The sequence below is a fragment of the Mytilus galloprovincialis genome, chromosome 4 (assembly GCF_965363235.1).
Source record: "Mytilus galloprovincialis chromosome 4, xbMytGall1.hap1.1, whole genome shotgun sequence".
Lineage (NCBI taxonomy): Eukaryota > Metazoa > Mollusca > Bivalvia > Mytilida > Mytilidae > Mytilus > Mytilus galloprovincialis.
In genome coordinates, this window is record NC_134841.1 from 33,064,571 (window position 1) to 33,089,690 (window position 25,120).

Below are 25,120 nucleotides of genomic sequence, written 5' to 3' on the forward strand. Positions count from 1 at the left end.
TTCTTATTACAGGATTTTATTCATCAGAAAGGGGTGATTTTCCAGTTTTCAGACAATACCTTTACAGTGCTTTGATCTGTTTTCATTCAACTTAGGTGCCTGAACTATATCTGTATTATTATAAGTTATTGAACTTTATTCTTAGAAAATGCAACAGGCTTATCATGCGCTCATGGCACAGCTTTTTATTGTCTATTTTGAAACTGTCGTAGAAAGAATATGTATACAGAAAAATTATCAGTGGTAGAAATATATTTAAATGCCAAATGACTGTAGCTGTTAATTGACCTTTGTTTTGGATTTACAGGAAGGATTGGATTTATAACAGCAATGCAATTAATATATCTTTTTTGTTGCTTCAGTTTTGCTTCCCAGAGACAAAGTGCCAAAGACAAAGAAAGCAGAAAGAAAGGAATGAAAAAGAAAGATACCACTATAGCCATGCTAGCTCCAGATTTGTTGGAAGTGGATCCACATGTAAGACCAGTTTATATATCCTATATTTTTTGACAGATTTAGTGAAGAAAACTTATAAATTGTTTTATTTTCGCCTTGATAAATTAATCAGTTGTTGGAGAATTATTTATTTACAGTTAAATGTTTTTCAGTGTATTGTTGCAAATTTACAATTTGATTAACGAAAACATGAGTCTGAATAGAAAAACTATGTAAAGTATTGAAAAAGGAAAGGTTTCTAATAAATAAATTTAACTCAAATTACATCTTCCTCACCAACAAGATTATATTGCCTTGTCAGAAAAATACTGTATAAAACCTTTTTTCCATCTTTTGAAGAAAAAATAATTCTGTCACCATATCACAATTGGTTTTCAGTTGCAGCACTATAAAACCAGCTGCTATAAGGATCTCCTTTGTCTCCTTTTTATGATTCAACAACTGCTAGATGTCCTTCAGACAGGGTTTAACTGACCTTAACATCATTTATGGATCTATGATCAAGGTTAAAGTTTCTTAAGCTTGGGTCACACCTTACCTGATAGCTCGAACGGACATCTAACGGATAACTTTTTTTCAATCCGTTCAATGTCCGTTAGACGTGCGTTCTTATCCGTTAGACGTCCGTCCATATCCGTTGCATGTCCGTCAGTGATCGGGAAGAACGTGCGCCCTGCGCCTATAGCGCAAATTGACAAGAAATGGCGCATACAGTGAAAAATGTAAGCGCCCACATGGCGCACGATATTTTTCACTTCGGTTCGAAATGTTTAGATATCGTCAAATGAATTTACGATCGTGTTCCGTGCCGCCATGTGTGTGTACTCAACGGTGTAATGTTCCTCCAATAATAGGAGCACCTATATATTTTTGGGACGTCTCGGGTGTTTCCCTAGTATCATATTAGAGCCATGCGATTTAACGTCTCGGTGTTTTCCTATTGTAATAATAGAACCTTGCAGTCTAACTGATAACCCGAAAAACATAATTAACCATCATTCATGATATATTTGTTTATAAACAACTTTAAATTTGTGAAATTTGGCTAGTACAGACGAGATTTAACTCTTATAATAATCTCATTTGGTTTAGCTTGCTATTATTTTGATTGAAGAACCCCAAGACTTTTTAGGAATATAGTGTTGTCTCCATAAAAGACGCCTAACTGTCCTTGTCATTTTTTGGTCTTTGGCTCGTTTTCACATTTTGTAAACATGACTTCAGCGATTTGTTGTTATGTTCTATGAATTAATGGTACACTATACTGTTATTCTTGTCACCGTGATGAAGTTATAATAATACAAGAAGTGCAGAGGAAATGCCTAAAATGTCCTCTGATACGGAACGTCTAGAATAAGTATGGTATCGACGAAGACCCAAATTTAATGTACAAAAAAAAAAAAACATGAACATGAACAAGGCAACAGTACCAGTTTAAACATTGTAAATAAAGGTTGACTTAAATATTGTTGGGGTTGGAAGAAGTTATTGTATATTCATTGAAATTGAAATTATAAAATCACAGGAACAATATCCATGATTTTATTTAAAATCATAAAGGTAAGTATCAACACCTCTTTGCCAAAATATACTGATAATTTTTTTTTACAGAAGTCAATTAAAATGGCCCACTCATTTGACAACATGGCCCATTATTTTTTAAAATGGCCCATTGAATTTATTTTTGAGGGTCCCTGGGCCCATAGTGAAAAAAACCTTCCAGATCACTGATGTCCGTTAAGCGACATTTTATCCGTCGACGTCCGTTCTGTCCAGTGGAAAATTTTGAGCATGTTCAAAACTTTGAACGGACGTCCAACGGATAAAATGTCCGTTGAACTTCCATTAGGCGTCCGTTTTGTAAGGTACTCGTCTGTTTCGTTTCCGTTTTGTATCCGTTACGTGTCTGTTATACATCTGTTGGAGGTCTGGAAGATAAATTCACCATCGGACTTCTACCAGACATTTAACAGATAAAACGGATGTTGAACGGATGAGAAACGGACTTCTACAGGACGTATAACGGATAAAATGGATGATGACCAGATCTGAAAAGGATAAATGCCAATTGAAAGTTTCGCGTCAGAAATGCCAATTATTGGTCACAGGCGCTTGGGTCTAGGATACAGATTTTTTTTTTTTTTTTTTTTTTTATTAAAATATTCAATTTTCTATATTTATAATACATATCTATCACTTCTGTGCATGTCTCACCTAGTTTCGAGTGATTTAAACGACCCAGAGAAAATACCCAATTTTACTATCCATACTAAGAAAGAAAAAGGCAACTAACTCGACGCCATTTTTCTGCTATCTATAAATAAATAGATTGACCTACCTGGATTCCCCAACGATTTCTCTGGGAAAACGTGCCTTCCTTGCTGTCAGATCGCACACATCGTTGATATTTATCAAATTGGTATTGTTCGTATCATTTTTAGTCCATCTCCAGCATATAATAAAAAGATTTTAACTATTTTGACTAATTTCAAATTTACGTGCCCGGAAGTTGACTGTTTTTCCCGAACTTTTGTTAAAGGGAAGTAATATTTTCCCGGACTTTTTCGGAACATCTCTCAAAGTACGTAGGAAAATAACAAAAAAAAAAAAAAAAAAAAAAAAATCTGTATCCTAGACCCAAGCGCCTGTGTTATTGGTATGTCAGATTTCTTAAGGTGGTACCCAACACTTTCACTAAAATTAATTTGGCTTGTTTAATTTTCATAAAATGTTGTCAAAGTATTTACTTTAACCCTTTAGCAAAAATATAAAAATTTCAAAAATTTTGAACCAACCGTTTTGTCAGAAAAATTACACTGGTTATATAGCAGTTTTACACCAACACCAATTTTGATCATTGAGAAGCTTAATATTCCCTTTACAACACAACGTAATTAAAACGTTAAGCTGACTTTACAGAGTTATCTCCCTGTAGTGTTAGGTACCACCTTAAGGTTCATGAATTCTTATTATTCATAATCGATCTTAGGGTCAATGTAGTATATTATTAAAAAAAATGATAATAAAACTTGTAGCTTTTTTTTATTGCTTTCAACCTTTTGTTGTAATCATAAGGAGGGGGGGGGGGGGGGCAAATTAATTATAGGCTTCTTAACTATAGTAAGTAACTGTAAAACTGTGTTTGTTCACTTCTTCAGAGCTTTCTTTTTTTTTAATTTTAGAAGTCTAAAATGTCGTCAGATATTATATTTTGTAAACGTAACAGTTATATATGTTACTTCAGATTGTTTCACGAAGTCTTACACTAAAAATTTCCTGCAGACAGCAGTCATTTAAATCACAACATAGAACACATATCGAGAAAACGGTGATCAGGGACAACGTACGGTCCAACGGGAAACGAACTGATTTGATACAATTAACGATTTTCTGAATTTCATAGAATGTTCACCTTTATTAAACCTTTTATTCATAAAATAATCTGTGATACAAGCTGCTTTCCTTTTCTTAGACATAGTTATGTTGTTGTTGTTTAAATTCATCAACAATTTGCCGCTTGAAAATATAGTGCTAAATCATCGCATTTTAAAGCGCTCTTACGATACAGATACAGACACGTGGTTTATAAGTATCACTTCTCCTTACTTTGGAGGTGTACCTAAATTGGCAGAAGATATATCTATACTTTAACGCGGACCTCGACGAAGACACCTTTAAACATGCACACGTACACGGAGATTATCACTTTAGGAAAGAAAGAAATTAGATTTGAACCGAACGATTTCAAAAGAATTTTACACATTATTTTTTTGGTATTTTTTATTTTTTCTGCCGGTACCAGACGCTTCCGTAGGCGGGTAAAAGTACCGGGTACCGGGTCTTAATGAATGCACTGACAATTCACTTGGAAACTCAACATATACCCTCACGACACTTACCAAAGAGGAAATCCTAGATAATCATAGGTCAGTTCAGTGTTCCTTTGGAATTTCAACCAAAGATGAAGAACTGGATCTGCCATCACTGTATTGGATACCTAAACTACATAAGTGTCCTTACAAACAATGGTATATTGCTGGGTCTTCCAAGTGCTCCACGAAACCTCTTTCTAAATTATTAACATCTATTTTATCAGCAATCAAAGACGGGCTTCAAAGTTATTGTGAAACTGCCTATTCTAGAGGGGGCGTGAATCAGATGTGGATACTTAAAAATTCCAAAGATCTTTTAGAGTACATACAATCTAACTCTCTTTCATCTTGTAACAGCATTAAAACATTTGACTTTTCTACTCTGTACACTAGTATTCCACATTCCAAACTAAAAGACAAATTGAAAGAGTTGGTATTGCTTTGCTTCGTAAAAAAGAATGGCCAACGTAGATACAAGTATCTTGTCTTAGAAAGGGATAAGTCCTACTTTGTAAAGGATCACTCTGATTCGAACAAAAAATTCTCTGAAACTGATATTATCAAGATGCTTGATTTCTTGATTGACAACATATTTGTTACGTTCAGAGGACGTGTTTTTCAACAGACTGTCAGCATTCCAATGGGAACAAACTGTGCCTCTCTACTTGCCATCTTGTTTCTTTATTATTATGAGGCTGACTTCATGCAGGAACTTCTTAGGAAGAAAGATGAGAAGTTAGCAATATCCTTTAACTCTACTTTTCGCTATATAGATGATGTTCTTTCACTAAATAATTCAAAATTTGGTGACTATGTGGAACGCATCTATCCAATCGAGCTAGAGATAAAAGATACTACAGATACAGTTAAGTCGGCCTCATATCTTGATTTACATCTAGAAATTGACAATGAGGGTCGGTTGAAAACAAAATTCTACGACAAAAGAGATGAATTCAGCTTTCCAATTGTGAACTTTCCATTTCTAAGTAGCAACATTCCAGCAGCACCTGCATACGGGGTATATATCTCCCAATTGATACGATATTCCCGGGCTTGCATTTCCTATCATGATTTTCTTGATAGAGGGTTGCTGCTCACAAGGAAGCTATTAAACCAAGAGTTCCAAATGGTGAAGTTGAAATCATCCCTTCGTAAATTTTACGGACGCCATCACGAGTTGGTTGACCGTTATGGAATAACCGTTTCACATATGATATCGGATATGTTCCTTACGTGGTAACTACAAACCCCTCCCCCCCCCCTTTTTTGAATGTGACCTACCGAATTAGACTATTTACCGGATTTGTTATCACATAAGCAACACAAAGGGTGCCACATGTGGAGCAGGATCTGCTTACCCTTCCGGAGCACCTGAGATCACTCCTAGTTTTTTGGTGGGGTTCGTGTTGTTTATTCTTTAGTTTTCTATGTTGTGTCGTGTGTGCTGTTGTTTGTTTGTCTTTTTCATTTTTAGCCATGGCGTTGTCAGTTTGTTTTAGATTTATGAGTTTGACTGTCCCTTTGGTATCTTTCGTCCCTCTTTTTTAAGCTCCGCATTGCCAATTCAGCTTAGACCCACCATGCATCATAAATTTTCTAGGGAAGACACGGAAGTCTGTCCTATGTTAATGTTCTTTGTATCCACACCATACTTAAATATAATTTGAAATTATTCAAACTTCTCTTCCAATCTTTCCGTCAATGATTTCCATCACGTTGATTTTCAGATGCCATTTACTTTTATAATTAGACTATCCTTGATTCAAAAACTTAATTGGGAAAAACAGAAACATTTACCTATTTCTTTCAAAAGCTTAATGGAGTTAAAACTAATGATTTCTTGGTTGAAGCCAGTTAAATTCTGAAACTTTAGAATATGAAGAAATTTAAATGCCAGCCTACGAATTATTAACAAAGGGAAATGCTCTGAAAGTTCTTAATTTATAAAGTACAAAGTTATAAGCCTGACGGAAATATCGTAAGTTTTGTAGACCCAGTACAAAAATGTGAAATGAAAGTCATTGAAATTTTTAAAACCATTTATTCATAATTCATCATTAGACAACAGCATGTTCCTGTGTAGTGCAAGTTATTTCTGAATAATCCTACAAATAAATTATTTATAGAAAATTGATATGGCTTGCCATGCTACCAACGGTAATAAGTTTTGATTCCATTCAAGGTCCAATTTGTTTTATATTCAAGACAACATATCATTAAATTAAAACAGCTGCACTTGTAAGCAAAATTTGCAGTAAGCATTTTTTATGTTCCATTTATGGGCATTATGTTTTCTGTTCTGTGCGTCCGTCTGTTTGTTCGTTCGTCTGTCCATCCGTCAGTCTGTCCTGCTTCGGGTTAAAAGTTTGGATCAAGTATAGAATACGTGATTGTAGTACCATCGGACTTATATTTAAGTCAAATGAAGTAAATCGGTTCTTATACAAATTACATAATTGTAGTACCATCGGACTTATATTTAAGTCAAATGAAGTAAATCGGTTTTTATACAAGTTAAATTATTTTCCAGGTTTATTATTTGAAGATTGTAGTTATGTTTAATCGCCATATTAAGTTGGGATTGACAGGTCGACAGGATGACAGGTCGACAGGTAGACAGGTCGACAGGCCGACAGGTCGATAGGTCGACAGGTCGACAGGTTGACAGGCCGACAGGTCGACAGGCCTACAGGTCGATAGGTCGACAGCGACATGTCAACAATTAGCTTGATTGACAGTCCGACAAGTCGAAAATGTAGCTATTTCTTTTTTTATATTTAAAAGAATTGTCAATCTGTCAACCTGTCGACCTGTCGACCTATCGATCTGTCGGCCTGTCGACCTGTCTACCTGTCTACCTATCGGCCTGTCGACCTGTCGTCCTGTCGACCTGTCGTCCTGTCTACCTGTCAACATTTTCATTAGATAAATACATTTTCAATTATAATTTTGAGGCTTTACAACGAATACAGAGTTCTGTGAATAAAAGTAATAAAATTTATCATGCGAAAGCACATATAATTCAGTGGTTTTAATTTAGTTTAATAGAAAAGTGAAAAGCAATGGTGACTGTTTAAAAAAGAAACTAACACCCAGCAAGCAGTATCACAATACGATACAGTTCAATTGCTGACTTGTCGACTTGCTGACTATTTTTTTTGAGTACTCAACTTCCCCCTACACAACATCCTGACTTAATGACAAATAATCTATGGATAACATGAAACATCTGCTGACCTGTCGACCTGTCGTTCTGCTGACCTGTCGACCTGCTAACCTGTTGACCTGCTTACCTGTCGACCTGCTGACCTGTCGACCTGTCGTCCTGCTGACATGTCGACCTGCTGACCTGTCGACCTGCTGACCTGTCGACCAGCTGACCTGTTGACCCGTCGACCTGCTGACCTGTCGCCCTGCTGACCTGTCGACCTGTCTACCTGCTGACCTGTCGACCTGCTGACCTGTCGACTTGCTGACTATTTAACTGAGTACCAAACCTTCCCTCTACACAACATCCTGACTTAATGACTAATAATCTATGGATAACATGAAACATCTTCTGACCTGTTGTCCTGCTGACCTGTCGACCTGCTGACCTGTCAACTCGACCTGCTGACCTATCGACCTGCTGACCTGTTGACCTGCTGACCTGTCAACCTGCTGACCTGTAAACAACTTGCTGACTATTCAATTGAGTATCCAACCTCATGCTAGTCCCTATCCACATTGACATATTAACAGCTGTTATGTTAACCCCCAAAAACACCGACCCACAAGAACATATTTAATGTTTCAGCGAATGAATATTTCGATTATTGCCGGAACTAGGCCTTCAGATTGTTGCGCGCCTAAACATATTTAAAGTATTGGCGTATGGATATTTCGAATATTGCCGGAACTACTTAAACGTATTCTATACTTGGGCCAAAAGTTTTTGGTCAGATAGATTTTGATGAAGTTGAAGTCCAATCAACTTGAAACTAAGTACAAATGTTCCCTATGATAAGATCTTTCTAATTTTAATGGCAAAGTAGAGTTTTACTCCAATTTCATAGTCCACTGAACATAGAAAAAGATAGTATGGATGGGGCATATGTGTACTGGGGACACATTCTTGTTTAACATGAAGAAATGCTAAAGAAATGTTCCTGGCATGGAATAAATAACTATAAAATCAATAAAATAAAAACTACCATATTGTCACAAACCTGTGTAACCCACTAAAGGACAAGGCACATCAAGTTGACCCTTAAAAGATCTGAGAGTGAGCGTACTATATTTTAAATACACTGTTAGAAGTAGAGTTAGGTTCTTTAAATTAACGTGCAATGTTAACATACATAATTATAATTTTTCAAGTAACACAAAATCCTGTGTTTTTGACACTGACTTTCTTACTGTTAATATTTGTAGCTAGTATTCATTTTGACATTTATTATGTAACTATTCTTCAGTTTCAAGCAGAAATCTGTTTTTGTTAGTAAAGGGAAAAAATAAACTAATTAAAGCTGTTCTACAATTTTAAAAGACAATTAAGCTGGTTGAGTTTTCAAGGGCAATTTCAATGATGAGTTCTTCAACAAATCCTATAATAGTATGATTAATAATAGATAAAGAAAATGTAAAAGTTCATTTACAAAAAATGTTTTGAGGAAACCATTTTCTTGACATAACTGGTTTAATGGCAGCTATTAAATGGTAATTCAAATGCATTTTTGATTGAACTTTAGTGAGGTTGTTTTAACATTAATTGCAATTAAAGTTTAACTTGTTCAAATAAAATGAAATTTGGTTTTTAGAACATGTGACCTATAGCTGTTAATTTTTGTGTCATTTGGCCTCATGTGGAGAGTTGTCTCCTTGGCGATTATACCTCATCTTCTTTTTTATATATGCAGGATAGTAATTGACCTTCATGTCTGAAAAAGCTTTTTTTAAACTTTATCATAAAATGTAACGAAAAGAACAATCTACCTTTTAAATGGATTTATTTCAAAATTAACAAATCTCTTCATAATAGTATTTAATAGTCTGTCAGCAAGTTTTAAATATAAGGTCAAAATTTTATGATTTTGTGCATTTTTGGAATCAAATATCAAGGACCTTGTCCACTAATCACCATTCAAATTGTTCTGCAACCAAAATATTTCAAGGTTTAAATTGAATCCCTATGCACAAATAAAAACCTGGCTCAGGAATGACTGCCAAAAGTAAATTATGTAGATTATGGAAAAATGGTACCAAAACTGATGTCTCTACACAAATAATGCATAATTTAAGGAATATAAAATCCAAATTTAAGATGTGATTTATCTAAAGTAACGTACATTAGGCCAACCTTAAAAATATGTTTGTTTGCAGTTTTCCGACTGTACCTTCAGACTGAAGGGTCGGTAGGTAGGAAAAATATTTTATTTTATCAGCCAAAATACAGTTTAAACAAGCAGTTACACTAAACCAAGTTTCTTGTGAAGAAAAAAAAACATTTTAAAACAACAAACACTGGACATGCTGAAAACCAACATCAAATGAACAAAATAAAAAACTTTATAACCAAAACTGAAACTTTAACATAGTGTCATTATCCAATTTATGACGTAAAATATGGTATAATTATTAAATACTGGAACACTTATAAACAAGGAATGTCATTATGACTAGAACTGTTTTAAAGAAATATATTCAGACATGTATGCTTCTTGACTAGAATGTTTTCATGAGTAGAGTATTTTCATCAGAAAAATGTAGATATTAAAGATTTATAAGACAATGTATTAAAGAGTGTATTTTTAATAAAAAAAAATAACCATTGAATCTTCCTCAATTGAAAAAAAAGGCAACTTGAAAAAAAAGTATTAAGACATTCGACTGTTTTCATATTTCTAACAATATTTAATTATATGTGATAAGGTTATATTTTTGCCAGGCTTTAATGAAAACCAAAGAAATCTAAAGTTTGGGGTGAAATCCATAGCACCCCATTAAAAGTAAATGGTCTGTACTGAAATGTTTTTAATGCATAAAAAAAATTGGCAGCATAGCTCCTAAGGACATGTTTTAATTGAATTCACACAGGCCACACAGTTTGGGTATATTTAATATTGTAAGAAAGAGAATAATTGCAATGAGTGGGGCAGCCCCCCTTATCCTAAAGGAGCATATTCATTGCAATCGAAGATAGATTTAATATAGAGAGAGTATATTTATTTTTCAAGCTAACCATTCATATTCTCTACATCTTTGTGTAGTTAGGGTTGCTGCTTATTGATTTGGCATGATCTATATCCATTAACATTTCAAATGAGCCCTTCCTCCGTACAGGCGTGTTTACAGATATCCATGAAGATTTAAGTCACGGAGGAGTGGTTTCATCTTTGTCGTCTTCACAACGATTTGTAGAAAATATGCCATACTTCAAGCTGCTGTCGAATTATTTAACCACTGAAATTGGTTCCATAAAGTCAGGCTCCACAGATTCTGTACCCGATTTGTTTGAGACAGAATGGTTATATCGTGTCAGTTATGAATATCCGCTGCATCATCGTCAATGATATCATCACACATCATTACATGTGCCTGAATCTGTATAAACAGTTTACTAATAAACTTTTTTGTTTGTTATTTGTCTTAAAATTGACACGAGACGACAGCGTCAAGTACTCCTCCGTGACTTCATGGATACCTGTAAACAATTTCCATGTGCTTTATCATTAAATGGTCACATGAACGCTTGACGGGAAGCTAAGAAAAACCGAACTTGAAATGCGTAATTGACCCAGACTTTAAATCATTTCCGGAAAGGACCCAAAGTTCCGGATCGCGTCAATAGAAGTATTAAAAAAAATTTCTTCAAATTTAAAGCAATAAAATTTTCACAGTCGGGAGGATTTTCAAGGGTCGGTCGGTAAACTGCAAACAAACAATATTTTAATTTAAGCCTTATATAAATCTAATAATAACAACAATATTTATCCTTTTCAAGATTTGGATATTTCAGTTTCACACTGGAAATTCAAACAATATTTTATGACAAAACAGACTAATTTCATCCTGCTGTGAAAGTGATTGATTGTGAGACTTGGAATTGCTATCTGATTCTCAGCAAAAGTCTTTTCAGGAAGCCTTATATTTCATAAATGCTCCAGACCTTATATGCAGACTTATTATGGCAAATCTGAAACTTTGCATTTTTAGCATTGATAAAAACATCTCAATAATTTCTGAATTTACTGTATTTTAAAGGTATGGAGTACTGAAATCGGAATAAAGAACAAATTGTTGAATCTATTCGAGATTTTTGAATTATAATATTTATCATTACAATTTGCTTGTTGTTTACAGAAAGATGACAAAGATACAGCTTTTGCCCAGGCTTATTTAAACAGAACGAAAGAGGCACTGAAAGAAGATTTAGACAAATATGAACAGTTCCTTAAGATATTGAATGACTTTGGAAAGTCAGAGCAATCTCCAATAAAGGTCAGTTTCTCAGAACATTGTACATTAAGAAGCACCTTACATATTAATTCCAAATATCCTAATACCACAGGGGCCACGGTGGCCAAGAAGTCTTAGTAATTATACTACTGTAATCACTATCCTGTCAACACTGAGGTTGAGAGTTCGAACCATTCTTGTGTGGGTGCACTTGCTCCAATCTTAATTGACTAGGATTGTCAGTTTTTCTATAAAAAATCAGTGGCTTTCTCTGGGCCCTCCTGCTTCCTCCACCCATAAAAACTGACTGCCAAGAAATAGCCCAAAAGTTATGCTTAAAAGTGATTTAAAACACTAATAATTAATCAATCCTAATACCACACTGGCACAGTCTCTTTAAATTTTTGTTAAGTTTTTTAGCTCACCTGGCCCAAAGGGGCAAGTGAGCTTTTCTCATCATTTGGTGTCCGTCGTCCTGCATCCGTCATATGTCGTCCGTAAACTTTTACAAAAATCTTCTCCTCTGAAACTAATGGGCCAAATTTATCCAAACTTGGCCACAATCATCCTTGGGGTATCTAGCTTTAAAAATGTGTCCGATGACCCGGCCAACAAACCAAGATGGCCGCCATGGCTAAAAATAGAACATAAGGGGTAAAATGTAGATTTTGGCTAATATCTCAGAAACCAAAGCATTTACAGCAAATCTGAAGGGATTAAAATTGTTTATCAGGTCAAAATCTATCTGCCCTGAAATTTCCAGACAAATCGGACAACCCGTTGTTGGGTTGCTGTACCCGAATTAGTAATTTTAAGAAAATTTTGCAGTTTTTGGTTATTATCTTGAATATTCTAAAAGATAGAGATAAACTGTAAACAGCAACAATGTTCAGCAAAGTAAGATCTACAAATAAGTCAACATTACCAAAATTTTCAGTTGAACCATCAAGGAGTTATTGCCCTTTTTAGTCTATTTTCAACCATTTTTCTAAAATTTTAGTAATCTTTTAAAAAAATCTTCTCTGAAACTACTGAGACAAATTTAACCAAACTTGGCAACCATCATCTGAAGGGTATGTAGTTTTATAATGTGTCCAATGACCTTGTCCACGAAGCAAGATGGCTGACATGGCTAAAAATAGTACATAGGGGTAAAATGCAATTTTTGGCTAATAACTCTAAATTCAAAGCTTTTAGAGCAAATCTCATTCATTTAAATATGTGCATTAAGTCAAGATCTAACTGCCCTGAAATTTTCAGACAAATCAGCCAACCCGTTGTTGGGTTCCTGCCCTTGAATTGGTAATTTTACGAAAAATTTCAGTTTTTGGTTATTATCTTCAATATTATCTTAGATAAAGATAAACTGCAAACAACAATTATGTATAGCAAAGTAAGATCTGCAAACAAGTCAACTTGATCAAAACGGTCAATTGACCCCTTAAGGAGTTATTGCTCTTTATAGTAAATTTTAAACAATTTTCGTAAATTTTTGTAAACTTTTACCAAATAATTTCCTTTGAAACTACTGGGCCAAGTTCATTATAGATAGAGAAAATTGTAAACAGCAAGAATGTTCAGTAAAGTAAGATTGACAGACACATCATCATCACCAAAACATAATTTTCTCATGAATTCTATTCTCATCTATTATGTATGTCCTTTGTTTAGTATGATCATAGACCAAGGTGAGCGACACAGCTCTTTAGAGCCTCTAGTTTTTCCTGTTGGTAAATTTGATATTCTGTATTTTGACCTTTTGTATAACTTTATACTAATATATGATAAAACCTGTAAATGAAATTAAAATATTAGGACAAAAATATTTAGTTTTTCCTTAAATAAAATTGAGAATGGAATTTAAAACTGTTTGAGTATCCAATTGAAATAAAGACAAATCTTACATAAAATTGTGCAAGGGAAGTAATGAAAAACACCTTGAAAATTAAAAACTGAACAGTCCGACTTTGTAATGGATTCAAGGAATAATTACTGAAGTTGAAGAGTTGTCGCCATCTAATGGCGATTTGAGGGTCACAAACGGTAACTATGGCAATACAGGAATTACCTTGTTTCCTTAATTTATGTGGTCGCTGACATTAATTAAAGAAAACATGTCAGTTTATAACTGATTTCAAAAATCAAAAAGATGTAACACTAAAAACTTACGATTTGTGTGTAATACTATTAGTTAAAGGATGTCACTATAATATAAAACTAGATCTAATCATCACAGTTAATTTTTATACAACCGAAAAAAATAATTTGCGTCGTTTAATGGTATCATGTCCTCTGCGTCGTTGTCTGTGTCGTCGTCTGCGTTGTCCGAAGACCCGTTTAGTTTCCTGACAATAACTTTAGATTTAGTGAATGGACTCTATAAATTTTTACCAGAAGGTTCAACACCACTAAAGGAAGGTTGGGATTAATTTTGGGGGTTATGGTCCCAATAGTTTAGGAATTAGGGGCCAAAAAGGTGGCCCAAAATAAGCATTTTTGTAGTTTTCAAACAATAACTTGTGTTTAAGTGGATGAATCTCTCTGAAATTATACCACAAGTTTCTATACCATTAAGGAATGGTTAGTAATGACTTTGGGGGGTTGTGGCTCAGAATGTTTTGGAATTAGCGGCAAAAAAATGGGGAAACTAGGTTTTTCTGGTCAATGGACAATTAAGACAATTTAAAAGCAGCGTAAGGGAGGTAATTCAAAAACAGTTAACATACAATGTTTGGTATGTTCTGATTTACCTCCCTTACACTACTTGTAAATAATGTTTAAGAAATGTCAGGTTTTGAACTTATTACAAAAAAAAGGGGGGGGGGGGTAGTAGTAGTTTAGTAGTTTCTATTTTTTTTTCCAAATTTCTCAAATTCCAAAAGTTTGAAGAAAAAATCTTTAATTGCACAATATTGCATAATAGATTTGTAAGATTTTGACATATGTTTTGTGTCAGAAACTCATATTATGTCAAGAATTTGATCACAATCCAAATTCAGAGCTGTTTCAAGCTTAAATATTGTGTCCATACTTGCCCTAACTGTTCAGGTTTCGACTTCTGCTGTCGTAAAAGGTTGCGCCCTAGAGAGCACCTGATTACTCATAATTTGAAATTTCAATTTGCTTAAGTTGGAATTTAGAAACATATCTGTGGGTGTTTCTACTTAAAACTTGATTTGTGATTGATGAGGATTTGAAAATAAACACTTAATTCATAGAAATTAGTACTGTGCAAATAATAATAATTTCACAGAAGCTGCTAAAAACAAATCAGAAGGAGTGGGGTGAAAATAAAAGAATGTCAATATCGGAAGTGAAATAAGGGCAAACAATTTGATTGACTAATTTATTTACAAAAACTCATTCTTATACAGGTTAAAAAGGTCATTACATATGTTTTAATAGGATATGAAATCAAACAGTTCCAATTACATGAGTTCACTGTCTATTTATATCTATATTAATGTTTATCGGGTTATACGACCATCAGCAGTCTTTGGAGGTCACCTAGATGATTAATTAGATTGCATATAAACTGATGAAATGTTGATAGATATAAGAAGATGTGGTATGCGTGCCAATGAAACAACTCTCCAACCAAGTCAAAATTTATAAAAGTAAACCATTATAGGTCAATGTACGGTCTATTATACAGTCCGTGCCTCATAAATTGTTTATTTTAGATGTTTTATAATTTGGATATACATTTTGCTTTTTTATAAATCAAATATGAGAATAGATTCAAATCGTTGAACATAGATTTGACAGCTTTAAAACACAATGGCTTTTGAGAAAGCATGGAAACAATCAATATTATTCTAGATGCCAAGTGAACAATATAGGCTTCTTCTTCCAACCTTTTAGTGCAATGATCTGTAATAGTATAGTTTTATATTGTTTCCGAGAGCTATCGATAATGAGTTTAATATTTCCTGTGCAGATGATGCTCTGATTTGTTGTGTTGATTTAGTATGCAGATCCATTTCAAAACCGAAGGATGCATTCATGTCACAAACAAATTAGAGTTTACTAATTACATCTGGGAACATCTTTGATTTTAACATAGCAAGAAAAATTGATTAGTTTATTTTTTTAATTTTATTGTTAATTTCATTTTAGTAAAAACATAAATCATTACATTGACAAACAGTATTTTCTCTGTGTGTTGAAGACCCATTGTTGGCCTTTGGCTGTTTTCTGCTCTTTGATTGGGTTATTGTCTCATTGACACATTCCCCATTTCCATTCTCATTTGTATTGCCATATAAATAAATAACTGTAAGGGTAATATTTCCAAATAAAATATGTAACTTGATTTAGTGATCGTAACTGAGAAGGAAATGATGACATGTCTTACAACATCTTCCTCTATCAACCCATATAATAACTTAATTTTTATATATGTTAGATTTATGATAGCTAAGAAGGCTTTTATTGTAAGATTGGAAAAGAATATTCTAACTCTTGAAGCAAATAACCTTATTAGGCCTTTTCTTTTCGGGAGAACAATTTATTCTCTCATACATCATGCCTGAGAGTGCATACATACTTTGACCAAGCCATTTCTGTTAAATTTCATCATCTGGTTTAATTGATGAATTATTACCAATTAGAATAGATCTTGTTAATTGGGAAAACCCATTAATTAAATGCTGAACAAAATAGTTTCTTCAAAGTAGCAAACTTTTCTTAAACTAAGAAAATGGATGCCAATGAAAATATTTATAAATGAAATAACAGTAATTGAAAGTCCAGAATAAAATAAAACTAAAACTCTAGTTACTGTACCTATAATTTTAATGTGCTCTGCAATAGGACACTGTCCTATGTTATAACTGGAGTAAAGAGAATTGTTAACACTAAGCCATGTTATAAATGTAACCTACACTGCATCCACTAGATTGATCAGTATCCTTAAAAATAAACATATTGTCACTGGGTTGATAATTGGAAGATATAAAAATGTTAGAACCATCTATATGATAGAGAGGAATGTTTGTTTCTGCAGTTATATGGTACAAAAAGAAAACTTCAGTTTCATTATTTTCTAAATTTGATTTTCCACATAACTTACATTTTGTCAAAGTGATCTGATAGTCAATGAATAGATATAAATTTGGTTGTCTTAGTCAATCTGCTTACATATTATATAAAAGCCATAGAAAAGATAAATGACTGATATTAACCAAATACTGGTAATCAAGTTATCATGTGGAAAATAGCCTTACTTATAACTGCACAGGTCATGACCATTTGCTGTAAAACCTACAACGTCAGACTAAATTATCATTACCGTATTTGGTAGTGTATAAAAGAGGGACGAAAGATACCAAAGGGACAGTCAAACTCATAAATCTAAAACAAACTGACAACGCCATGGCTAAAAATAAAAAAGACAAACAGAAAAACAATAGTATACACGACACAACATAGAAAACTAAAGAATAAACAACACGAACCCCACCAAAAACTAGGGGTGATCTCAGGTGCTCCGGAAGGGTAAGCAGATCCTGCTCCACATGTGGCACCCGTCGTGTTGCTTATGTGATTACAAATCCGGTAAATAGTCTAATTCGGTAGGTCATATTCATGAAAGGGAAGGGGATTGTAGTTACGACGTAAGGAACATATCCGATATCATTTGTGAAACAGTTATTCCATAACGGTCAACCAACTCGTGATGGCGTCCGTAAAATTTACGAAGGGATGATTTCAACTTCACCATTTGGAACTCTTGGTTTAATAGCTTCCTTGTGAGCAGCAAACCTCTATCAAGAAAATATAATCCGCTCTGAAACTTTTTCAATTTTTTTTTTCAATTTTTCTTTTATTAGACTTTTTCATGATTTTTAGGGGATGAAAAAAATGTGTACTATGCATAACTTTGTATTATACACAGCCAAATACAGTAACTGATAGATCATTATCAGAAACAAAACCTTCATTCGGCAAATATTTCTAGTCAGTGTATTGATAGTTTAAAATTAAATTACAGACTATTTACATGCAATGGTTTTATTTAACAGTATGGCATATGTTATTCAGTAGAAGTTACTGCATCAATTATGTGTCCAAACTATTGATGTTAAATAATCATTTAGCTCTATGTCTCTACAATGATTGCACAACTTGAGAAAAAACCTACGTTTTATTAGACAGTTGACATTAGTTTCTATTGAAGGCAGTGCTAAATATATCCCCATTTGTGATTTATACAAGAGTTCTAGACACATTCCTTGTCATAGATTTAGGATCCTTCAGTCTGACAGTTAATTATATCCCCTTTACACTAGAGGTCTTAAGACAGTATACCCATTGGGATCAGTCTGACAGCTAAATGAACAAAAATGTCTACTTAAAAAAAGTTTAAATGTAAACTTACTATACCATGCTATAAACTGAGACCTTGAAACTGATTGTACACTCCAGATATGGAGATTTCTTTGCAATAGTAACAATATCTTTAAAAAACTAATGATCATACAATTTTGTACGTTGATAACACTTGATTATTGTGGCAGTCAAAATAGTGTAGAAATTGTTAATTTGTTTTATCCATTGATTAGGTTTTCTTGTTTGAATTGTTTTACATTTGTGATTGTTGGGGCCTTTTATAGCTGACTTTGCAGTTTGGGTTATGCTCATTGTTGAAGGGCGTACGGTGACCTATAGTTGTTAATGTCTGTGTCATTTTGGTCTCTTGTGGAGAGTTGTCTCAATGGCAATCATGCCACATCTTTTTTTTATAAGTTTAGTGGCACCATTTTTTTCTTTTCATTTTCTTAAAGCATATTTTGAAAATCATGAAACCTTTCTTCTTATAGTTAATTTTAAAATTGTTTTTCATGGATTCCTTTCATTCAACAAAAAGTAAAGTTTGAAAACTAGTAGGGTGACCCATACTTCTGTAAGAAAGGTCTATCAGAGGAAACATATGTTGATGATCCACCTAAAATTTAAATAGACTTTAATGAAGACCCATTGGTGGCCTCCTGTTGTTTTCTGCTCTTCAGTTGGATTGTTGTCTCTTTGACACATTCCCAATTTCCATTTTAAATTTTATTCCACTTAGTCTATGTATGAAATGGGTAATTCTTAGAATTTCTTACCACAAATTTACTTACCTGTTACAACTGTAAATTCAGAAATTATTGCTAGGTTTTTATTAATGCAAATAATGCGACTGTGTGAGTACTGCAGTAATAAGAAATCACATTCTGACAACTGAAACATAGACCTGTCTACAGTTTTTATGCCCCACCTATGATAGTAGAGGGGCATTATGTTTTCTGGTCTGTGGCTCCCTTTGTGCGTTCGTTGGTTAGTTCGTTCGTCCGTCCGTTCGTCTGTGCGTCCATTCAGGTTAAAGTTTTTGGTCAAGGTAGTTTTTGATGAAGCTGAAGTCCAATCAACTTGAAACTTAGAACACGTGTTGCTTATGCTATGATCTTTCTAATTTTAAAGCCAAATTAGACATTTGACCCCAATTTCACGGTCTACTGAACATAGAAAATGAAAGTGCGAGTTTCAGGTTAAAGTTTATGGTCAAGGTAGTTTTTGATGAAATTGAAGTCCAATCAACTTGAAACTTAGTACCTATGTTCTCTATAGTATAATCTTTCTAATTTTAATGCCAAATTAGATTATTACCCAATTTCACGGTCCATGGAACATGGAAAAGGATAGTGCGAGTGGGGCATCCATGTACTTTGGACACATTCTTGTTTTCAATATCGCAATAAATAAACTTGAATTTTTGTCCGTTCTTGAAAAATTGCAATAATAAATGCATAGAATAATTTCTAAATTTACAGTAAACTCTTTCATTGATACAAAAATTTGGTATGGAAATTTTGCTGTACATGAAAAAAAAACAAAGTTATTTTTGACAGTTATTTGTTTATTGGGCCTGCATGTTTAGATACAATTAATGTAAACTTATTTGTTTCTTGAAGGTTATTGATTTAACGCTGTTGGGCGATCTTTGTATGGTGTTATTTTTTTCATGCCTTTTACAGCTTACTATACATAATTGGTTTTAGGTAGCTAAAGGTGACAGTATTGTGACCTATAGTTGTAAAACATCCTCATCCTAAGTCAGTCTCAGGTGGATAGTTAGTTTCATTGGACAACATCTCCCTATTTTTTGTACTTCCTCCATCAATATGTGAATATCTTAATTGCACTGAGTGTGTAGTAAACTTGTGAATGTATCAAAAATCTGCTATCAGATTTTTATTCCCTAAATGACGAAAACATTAGGATGTGCTGACGACAGCCACTGATTAAGGACATTATATGACAGCAATATGTTTACATGTCTTTTGCCAGTTTCTCTTCTGATCATTACAATATGGTTTGGATGCTTGGCAGTTATACGCCTCCATTAAAAGCTGACATCATTTTATAAAATGAACTTGGCATTCCCTTTATTCAGGAGAATGAACTATAAGATTCATTTATTTTATGTCAAAAATAGGAAGATTTCACTACATAAAAGTGCATTGATTTGAAAAGTATTCTGTCAAGTACAGTCAAACAAAAACTAACAGGCTTTAAGAAACAAAAATCATTTAGTTTTATAAGAAAGAAATATCGAATAAATAAAAATTGTTTGGTTCATAACTAACATTTCTTATAAGAGCATAATTTATCTGAATTTTTAGTAATTTCCAGAACTCTATGTTCTCTTAAAAATTACTATAGGAGTTTCTTTAACAGCAGTTCATTGATCATAGCTTTCTATGCTGACTTCTGTGAAGTGTAAGATAAAAGAAAACTCTTTGAAAGTGAACACTATTAGATTATACATTTTAATTTCAACTAAATTTTTAGAACATTAATTTTGAGGCAATTTCTACTGATTTTCAACTAATAATTACCTCAAAAACAGTAATATCTAATTATTACTAATAATTACTAATGTAAACTGCAATGTTTTGTATACCTTTTTTTTTTTGTGACAGTCAAAAACTAAAAAATATTTAGCAACAAGTGACATCTGAGATTAAGCTAGCTATGTCTTTCGACCAGGGCTGTAAGTAAGAACTTGTTTAATAGGTGGCATTAGATTGTAGGGGGGTCTAGGGAACATACAGACACCAGATGTTGAGCAGTTTTTCATGTTTTATGTTTTTTATTTCCAATTCAATTACACAAATATATACAATTATGTGTGAGTTCAAAAATTAAATTCCTTATCTCCAATTTGAAGGAATTATTTGGATTTTTATAGGAATTTTATTTGATGTATGGGTCCAGTTTATACACCAATGAATTCCTTTAAAAAGGCTTTCATAAACTTTCATCCTATAATAAATAGTCTGCAATGATTCAATGCCTATTAAAACTATATTATATTTTTTACCAATTTATAAGGATCAAAATGGGTTTTTGTCACCAAGTTCTTTTCTCTTTCACAAACTCCATGGAGAAATATTAAGTCATTATTTAAAATTAACACGTATTAAACTGTTTATTGGCTATTTTGGTCAAAATTAAAAGAAGTAAAAGTCCAACTGATTAAGTTACAATGATTTATACCATGTGATTTACTCACAGGCGGCTTTCTGGCTCATTTTGTTTATTAACATCCTGACAATTTTCATTATTGTTTGATCCTAAATTACTGTTCAGTGTGTGCATGTGATAAGATTCAAGTCCATTGTCATTCTCATATGATCCCCTACTGACCGTCTGCATTGTTTGGTAACGAGATGATGGCGGACATTTTGATGAATATAGCGACAGACTTGCACTGCGGGATTTGCGACATAAAAACAGCAGTTTCAATTCTTTTCTAAATCTCTGTCCACTTACACAATAAAGGAAGAAATTGATTGCATGATTAGTATAGATACACAAGTCAGCAATACGGGTTATTAGAGTGTATAATGCAATCTCTTGGAAGTCATATGTGTTATACTTAAGAAACATGAAAACCTCATTCCTTACACAGAGTAGAATTGTTTTTGGAGCAGTCATTATAATGAAAGTAAAAGTCACTGACAACAACATGGCGGTCATTCTGTGGTTTATAGATGCGCGATTCTGAGTTGCAGATTTATGTGAAGTGCCATGGAGAGTTTTCTGTCTTCTGTGAGCCTTTCTGAAGGAACAAATAATTAGCACGTTAAATGTAATTAAAATAACAAATGGTAGAAACGAATAGAAAACAGCATCAATCCACGGCATCACGTCTTTGTGAAAGTTTGAATAGTTTTCTTCTGGCACACACGTTCCTTTCTCCGTTATTTTCACTGACCAAGTAAACTGACAATTGAGCAACAAAACACAAATCAGAATAATCAAACATGCTGCTTTTGTTTTTCTCATGCTTCCAACGGTCAAAAATTTTAACGGGTACCGAATTGCAAAAAATCTTTCAGTAGTCATAGCAACGATAATCCATACTGAGTAGTGAAATGAAGAATAACTTAGATAATAAAAAGCCCGACATGCTGCTGTATTGATGTTCCAGGCGTCTTCGCCATACATAAGGAAAACCCACTTCCGAAGACAGTCTACATACAGAATAGTAGTGTCAGAGATAGCCAATATTGCCATGTAAAAGCATGTTGGAGTTATAATCATGGTTCTTCTGATCATTATTAGAAAACTCAAAACATTACCTATTGTTCCTAGTCCTATTATAATGGGAAAGACATAAGTTCCAAGATTGACTGCCCAGACATATTCTGAATATGCCATAAGAATTTCTGGCAATGTTGGTCTTCTTGGTGGGTCTCCTCCCATCTCCGGAATGATGGATGTTGTTATGGTGATGTTATCTGTTATATTTTCCCGTAACATAGTTGTTTCACTCATGATAAAAATGTTCATTAAACTTGAAATGCAAAAAAAGTTCCTACCAGTTTAAAAAGTATTGGCATCTTACAAGTTTTCCAAATTCTATATTTCTAACTTGAATTAAGATTTGATTACTTTTCAAAGTTTTATACATTTCTCACAAATTGTTTGGAATAATGTACTTTTCCTCCACATAAAATTATTTTAAGAATCAACAAACATAACTTTGATTTCTCCTTTATATATGAGTCTGTCAATCATTATACGTCACTCTGATTAATAAGTTTTACGCAAATAGAAACGATAACACCCAGTGGTATCCAATCCAATTTCTTAATGCGACATGTTCATCAATGATTTCAATTGTTTAAGTATTGTCATTAAGTATCGTCATTGAGTTTTGACTGAGAGCCTCCAGTACGCTCTGTTTATAGCAATGTTAATGATATAATAGTACTACACTGATCGGGAAATCTCAAATCACTGACCAACTCTCAGATTTATTTTTTTCAAATATTGTTCATTTCTGCATTATGTGTGGTTTAAGATAATATTAAAATCTAATTCTTGGTTATAAATATGCATAAATTTACTTCAGGAAAAATAAGTGAGTTAACAAATGGGAAATTGAAAAGTGTCAGTATTTGTGTAAATTTATAGGTTTTTGACATGATTTTAAACAATAAATGATATTTGAGAGCTCTCTTGATAAATTATAAACTTGACAAACAGATGTCATAGTAACTTTTTTTCCCATTATCTTGTAACATAATTTTGTGAAAAGGATTGAAGTAGTCACAGATCGTATTTCTTTCAAAATCTTCTAACTTAATAATTAAAGAAAAACTTGTGCACTTGCAACTGAGTGTTTTTTTAGGGGCATTTCAAAATTAGAAACCAATTGTGTTTCAAATTCTGTTAAAATGGTACAGCTTTTTTCTAAAAATTTTGCACTTTCTTATTCTGTAAAATCTGATAATTAAAGAAAATAGAAGAATTAAGTTTTGAACTACATTTGTATTACAAAACTTCAGTGTTTTGTGTTTGTTAGTGCTGCTTTTTGTTATTTAATTAGGGTGTAGAATTGTTGACTGAAGCACATTTTGTATGACACACTTTAACACCCTGATGAAATTACAAAAAGAAGCATTCATTTCATATAATCACATGTTTATGCTAATAAGACCATTTAAAAAAGTTTTTTAAAATTTTTTTCTTTAATAACCTGGGCACTTTTTGTGATCTAAATGTTACATTTCATTCTGATATGAAGGTTAATTTTTATACGACCGCAAAAATTGAAAATTTTTTGGTCGTATATTGGTATCACGTTGGCGTCGTCGTCTGCGCTGTCGTCCGAATACTTTTAGTTTTCGCACTCGAACTTTAGTAAAAGTGAATAGAAATCTTTGAAATTTTAACACAAGGTTTATGACCACAACAGGAAGGTTGGGATTGGTTTTGGGAGTTTTGGTCCCAACATTTTAGGAATTAGGGGCCAAAAAGGTCCCAAATAAGCATTTTCTTGGTTTTCGCACTATAACTTTAGTTTAAGTTAATAGAAATCTATGAAATTTTGACACAAGGTTTATGACCACAAAAGGAAGGTTGGGATTGATTTTGTGAGTTTTGGTTCCAACAGTTTAGGAATTAGGGGCCAAAAAAGGGCCCAAATAAGCATTATTCTTGGTTTTCACACAATAACTGAAATATAAATAAATAGAAATCAATGAAATTTTGACACAAGGTTTATGACCACAAAAGGAAGGTTGGGATTGATTTTGGGAGTTGATGTCCGAATGGTTTAGGAATTAGGGGCCAAAAAGGGGCCCAAATAAGCATTTTTCTTAGTTTTCGCACCATAACTTTAGTATAAGTAAACAGAAATCTATGAAATTTAAACACAAGGTTTATGACCATAAAAGGAAGGTTGGGATTGATTTAGGGAGTTTTGATCTCAACAGTTTAGGAATAAGGGGCCCAAAGGGTCCAAAATTAAACTTTGTTTAATTTCATCAAAAATTGAATAATTGGGGTTCTTTGATATGCAGAATCTAACTGTGTATGTAGATACTTAATTTTTGGTCCCGTTTTCAAATTGGTCTACATTAAGGTCCAAAGGGTCCAAAATTAAACTTAGTTTAATTTTAACAAAAATTGAATCTTTGGGGTTCTTTGATATGCTGAATCTAAAAATGTACTTAGATTTTTTATTATTGGCCCAGTTTTCAAGTTGGTCCAAATCGGGGTCCAAAATTAAACTTTGTTTGATTTAATCAAAAATTGAATAATTGGGGTTCTTTGATATGCCGAATCTAACTGTGTATGTAGATTCTTAATTTTTGGTCCCGTTTTCAAATTGGTCTACATTAAGGTCTAAAGTGTCCAAAATTAAACTTAGTTTGATTTTATCAAAAATTGAATCCTTGGGGTTCTTTGATATGCTGAATCTAAAAATGTACTTAGATTTTTGATTATGGGCCCAGTTTTCAAGTTGGTCCAAATCAGGGCCCAAAATTAAACTTTGTTTGATTTCATCAAAAATT

The 25,120-nt window shown here is 33.2% G+C and overlaps 2 protein-coding genes across 3 annotated transcripts in view; one reads left to right on the forward strand and one right to left on the reverse strand.

Annotated features, from left to right (window-relative positions):
* The window catches only part of LOC143071929 (GON-4-like protein), a 91,106-nt gene that overhangs the window by 38,457 nt on the left and 27,529 nt on the right, over positions 1-25,120 (forward strand). For both annotated transcript variants that reach the window (XM_076246622.1, XM_076246623.1), the window contains exons 21-22: positions 363-477; positions 11,670-11,807. In XM_076246622.1, the coding sequence (XP_076102737.1) occupies positions 363-477; positions 11,670-11,807 (253 nt within the window). The remainder of the gene's footprint in view (positions 1-362; positions 478-11,669; positions 11,808-25,120) is intronic.
* Positions 20,850-23,098, reverse strand: LOC143070564 (growth hormone secretagogue receptor type 1-like). Its single transcript, XM_076244808.1, has one exon. It carries the CDS (start codon positions 22,605-22,607, stop codon positions 21,321-21,323), a length of 1,287 nt encoding a protein of 428 aa, XP_076100923.1. The 5' UTR covers positions 22,608-23,098; the 3' UTR covers positions 20,850-21,320.

What these genes read in the sequence shown, in the direction of transcription:
- LOC143070564 (XM_076244808.1), bottom strand. Translation starts at nt 22,607, where the DNA reads ATGAACATTTTTATCATGAGTGAAACAACTATGTTACGGGAAAATATA.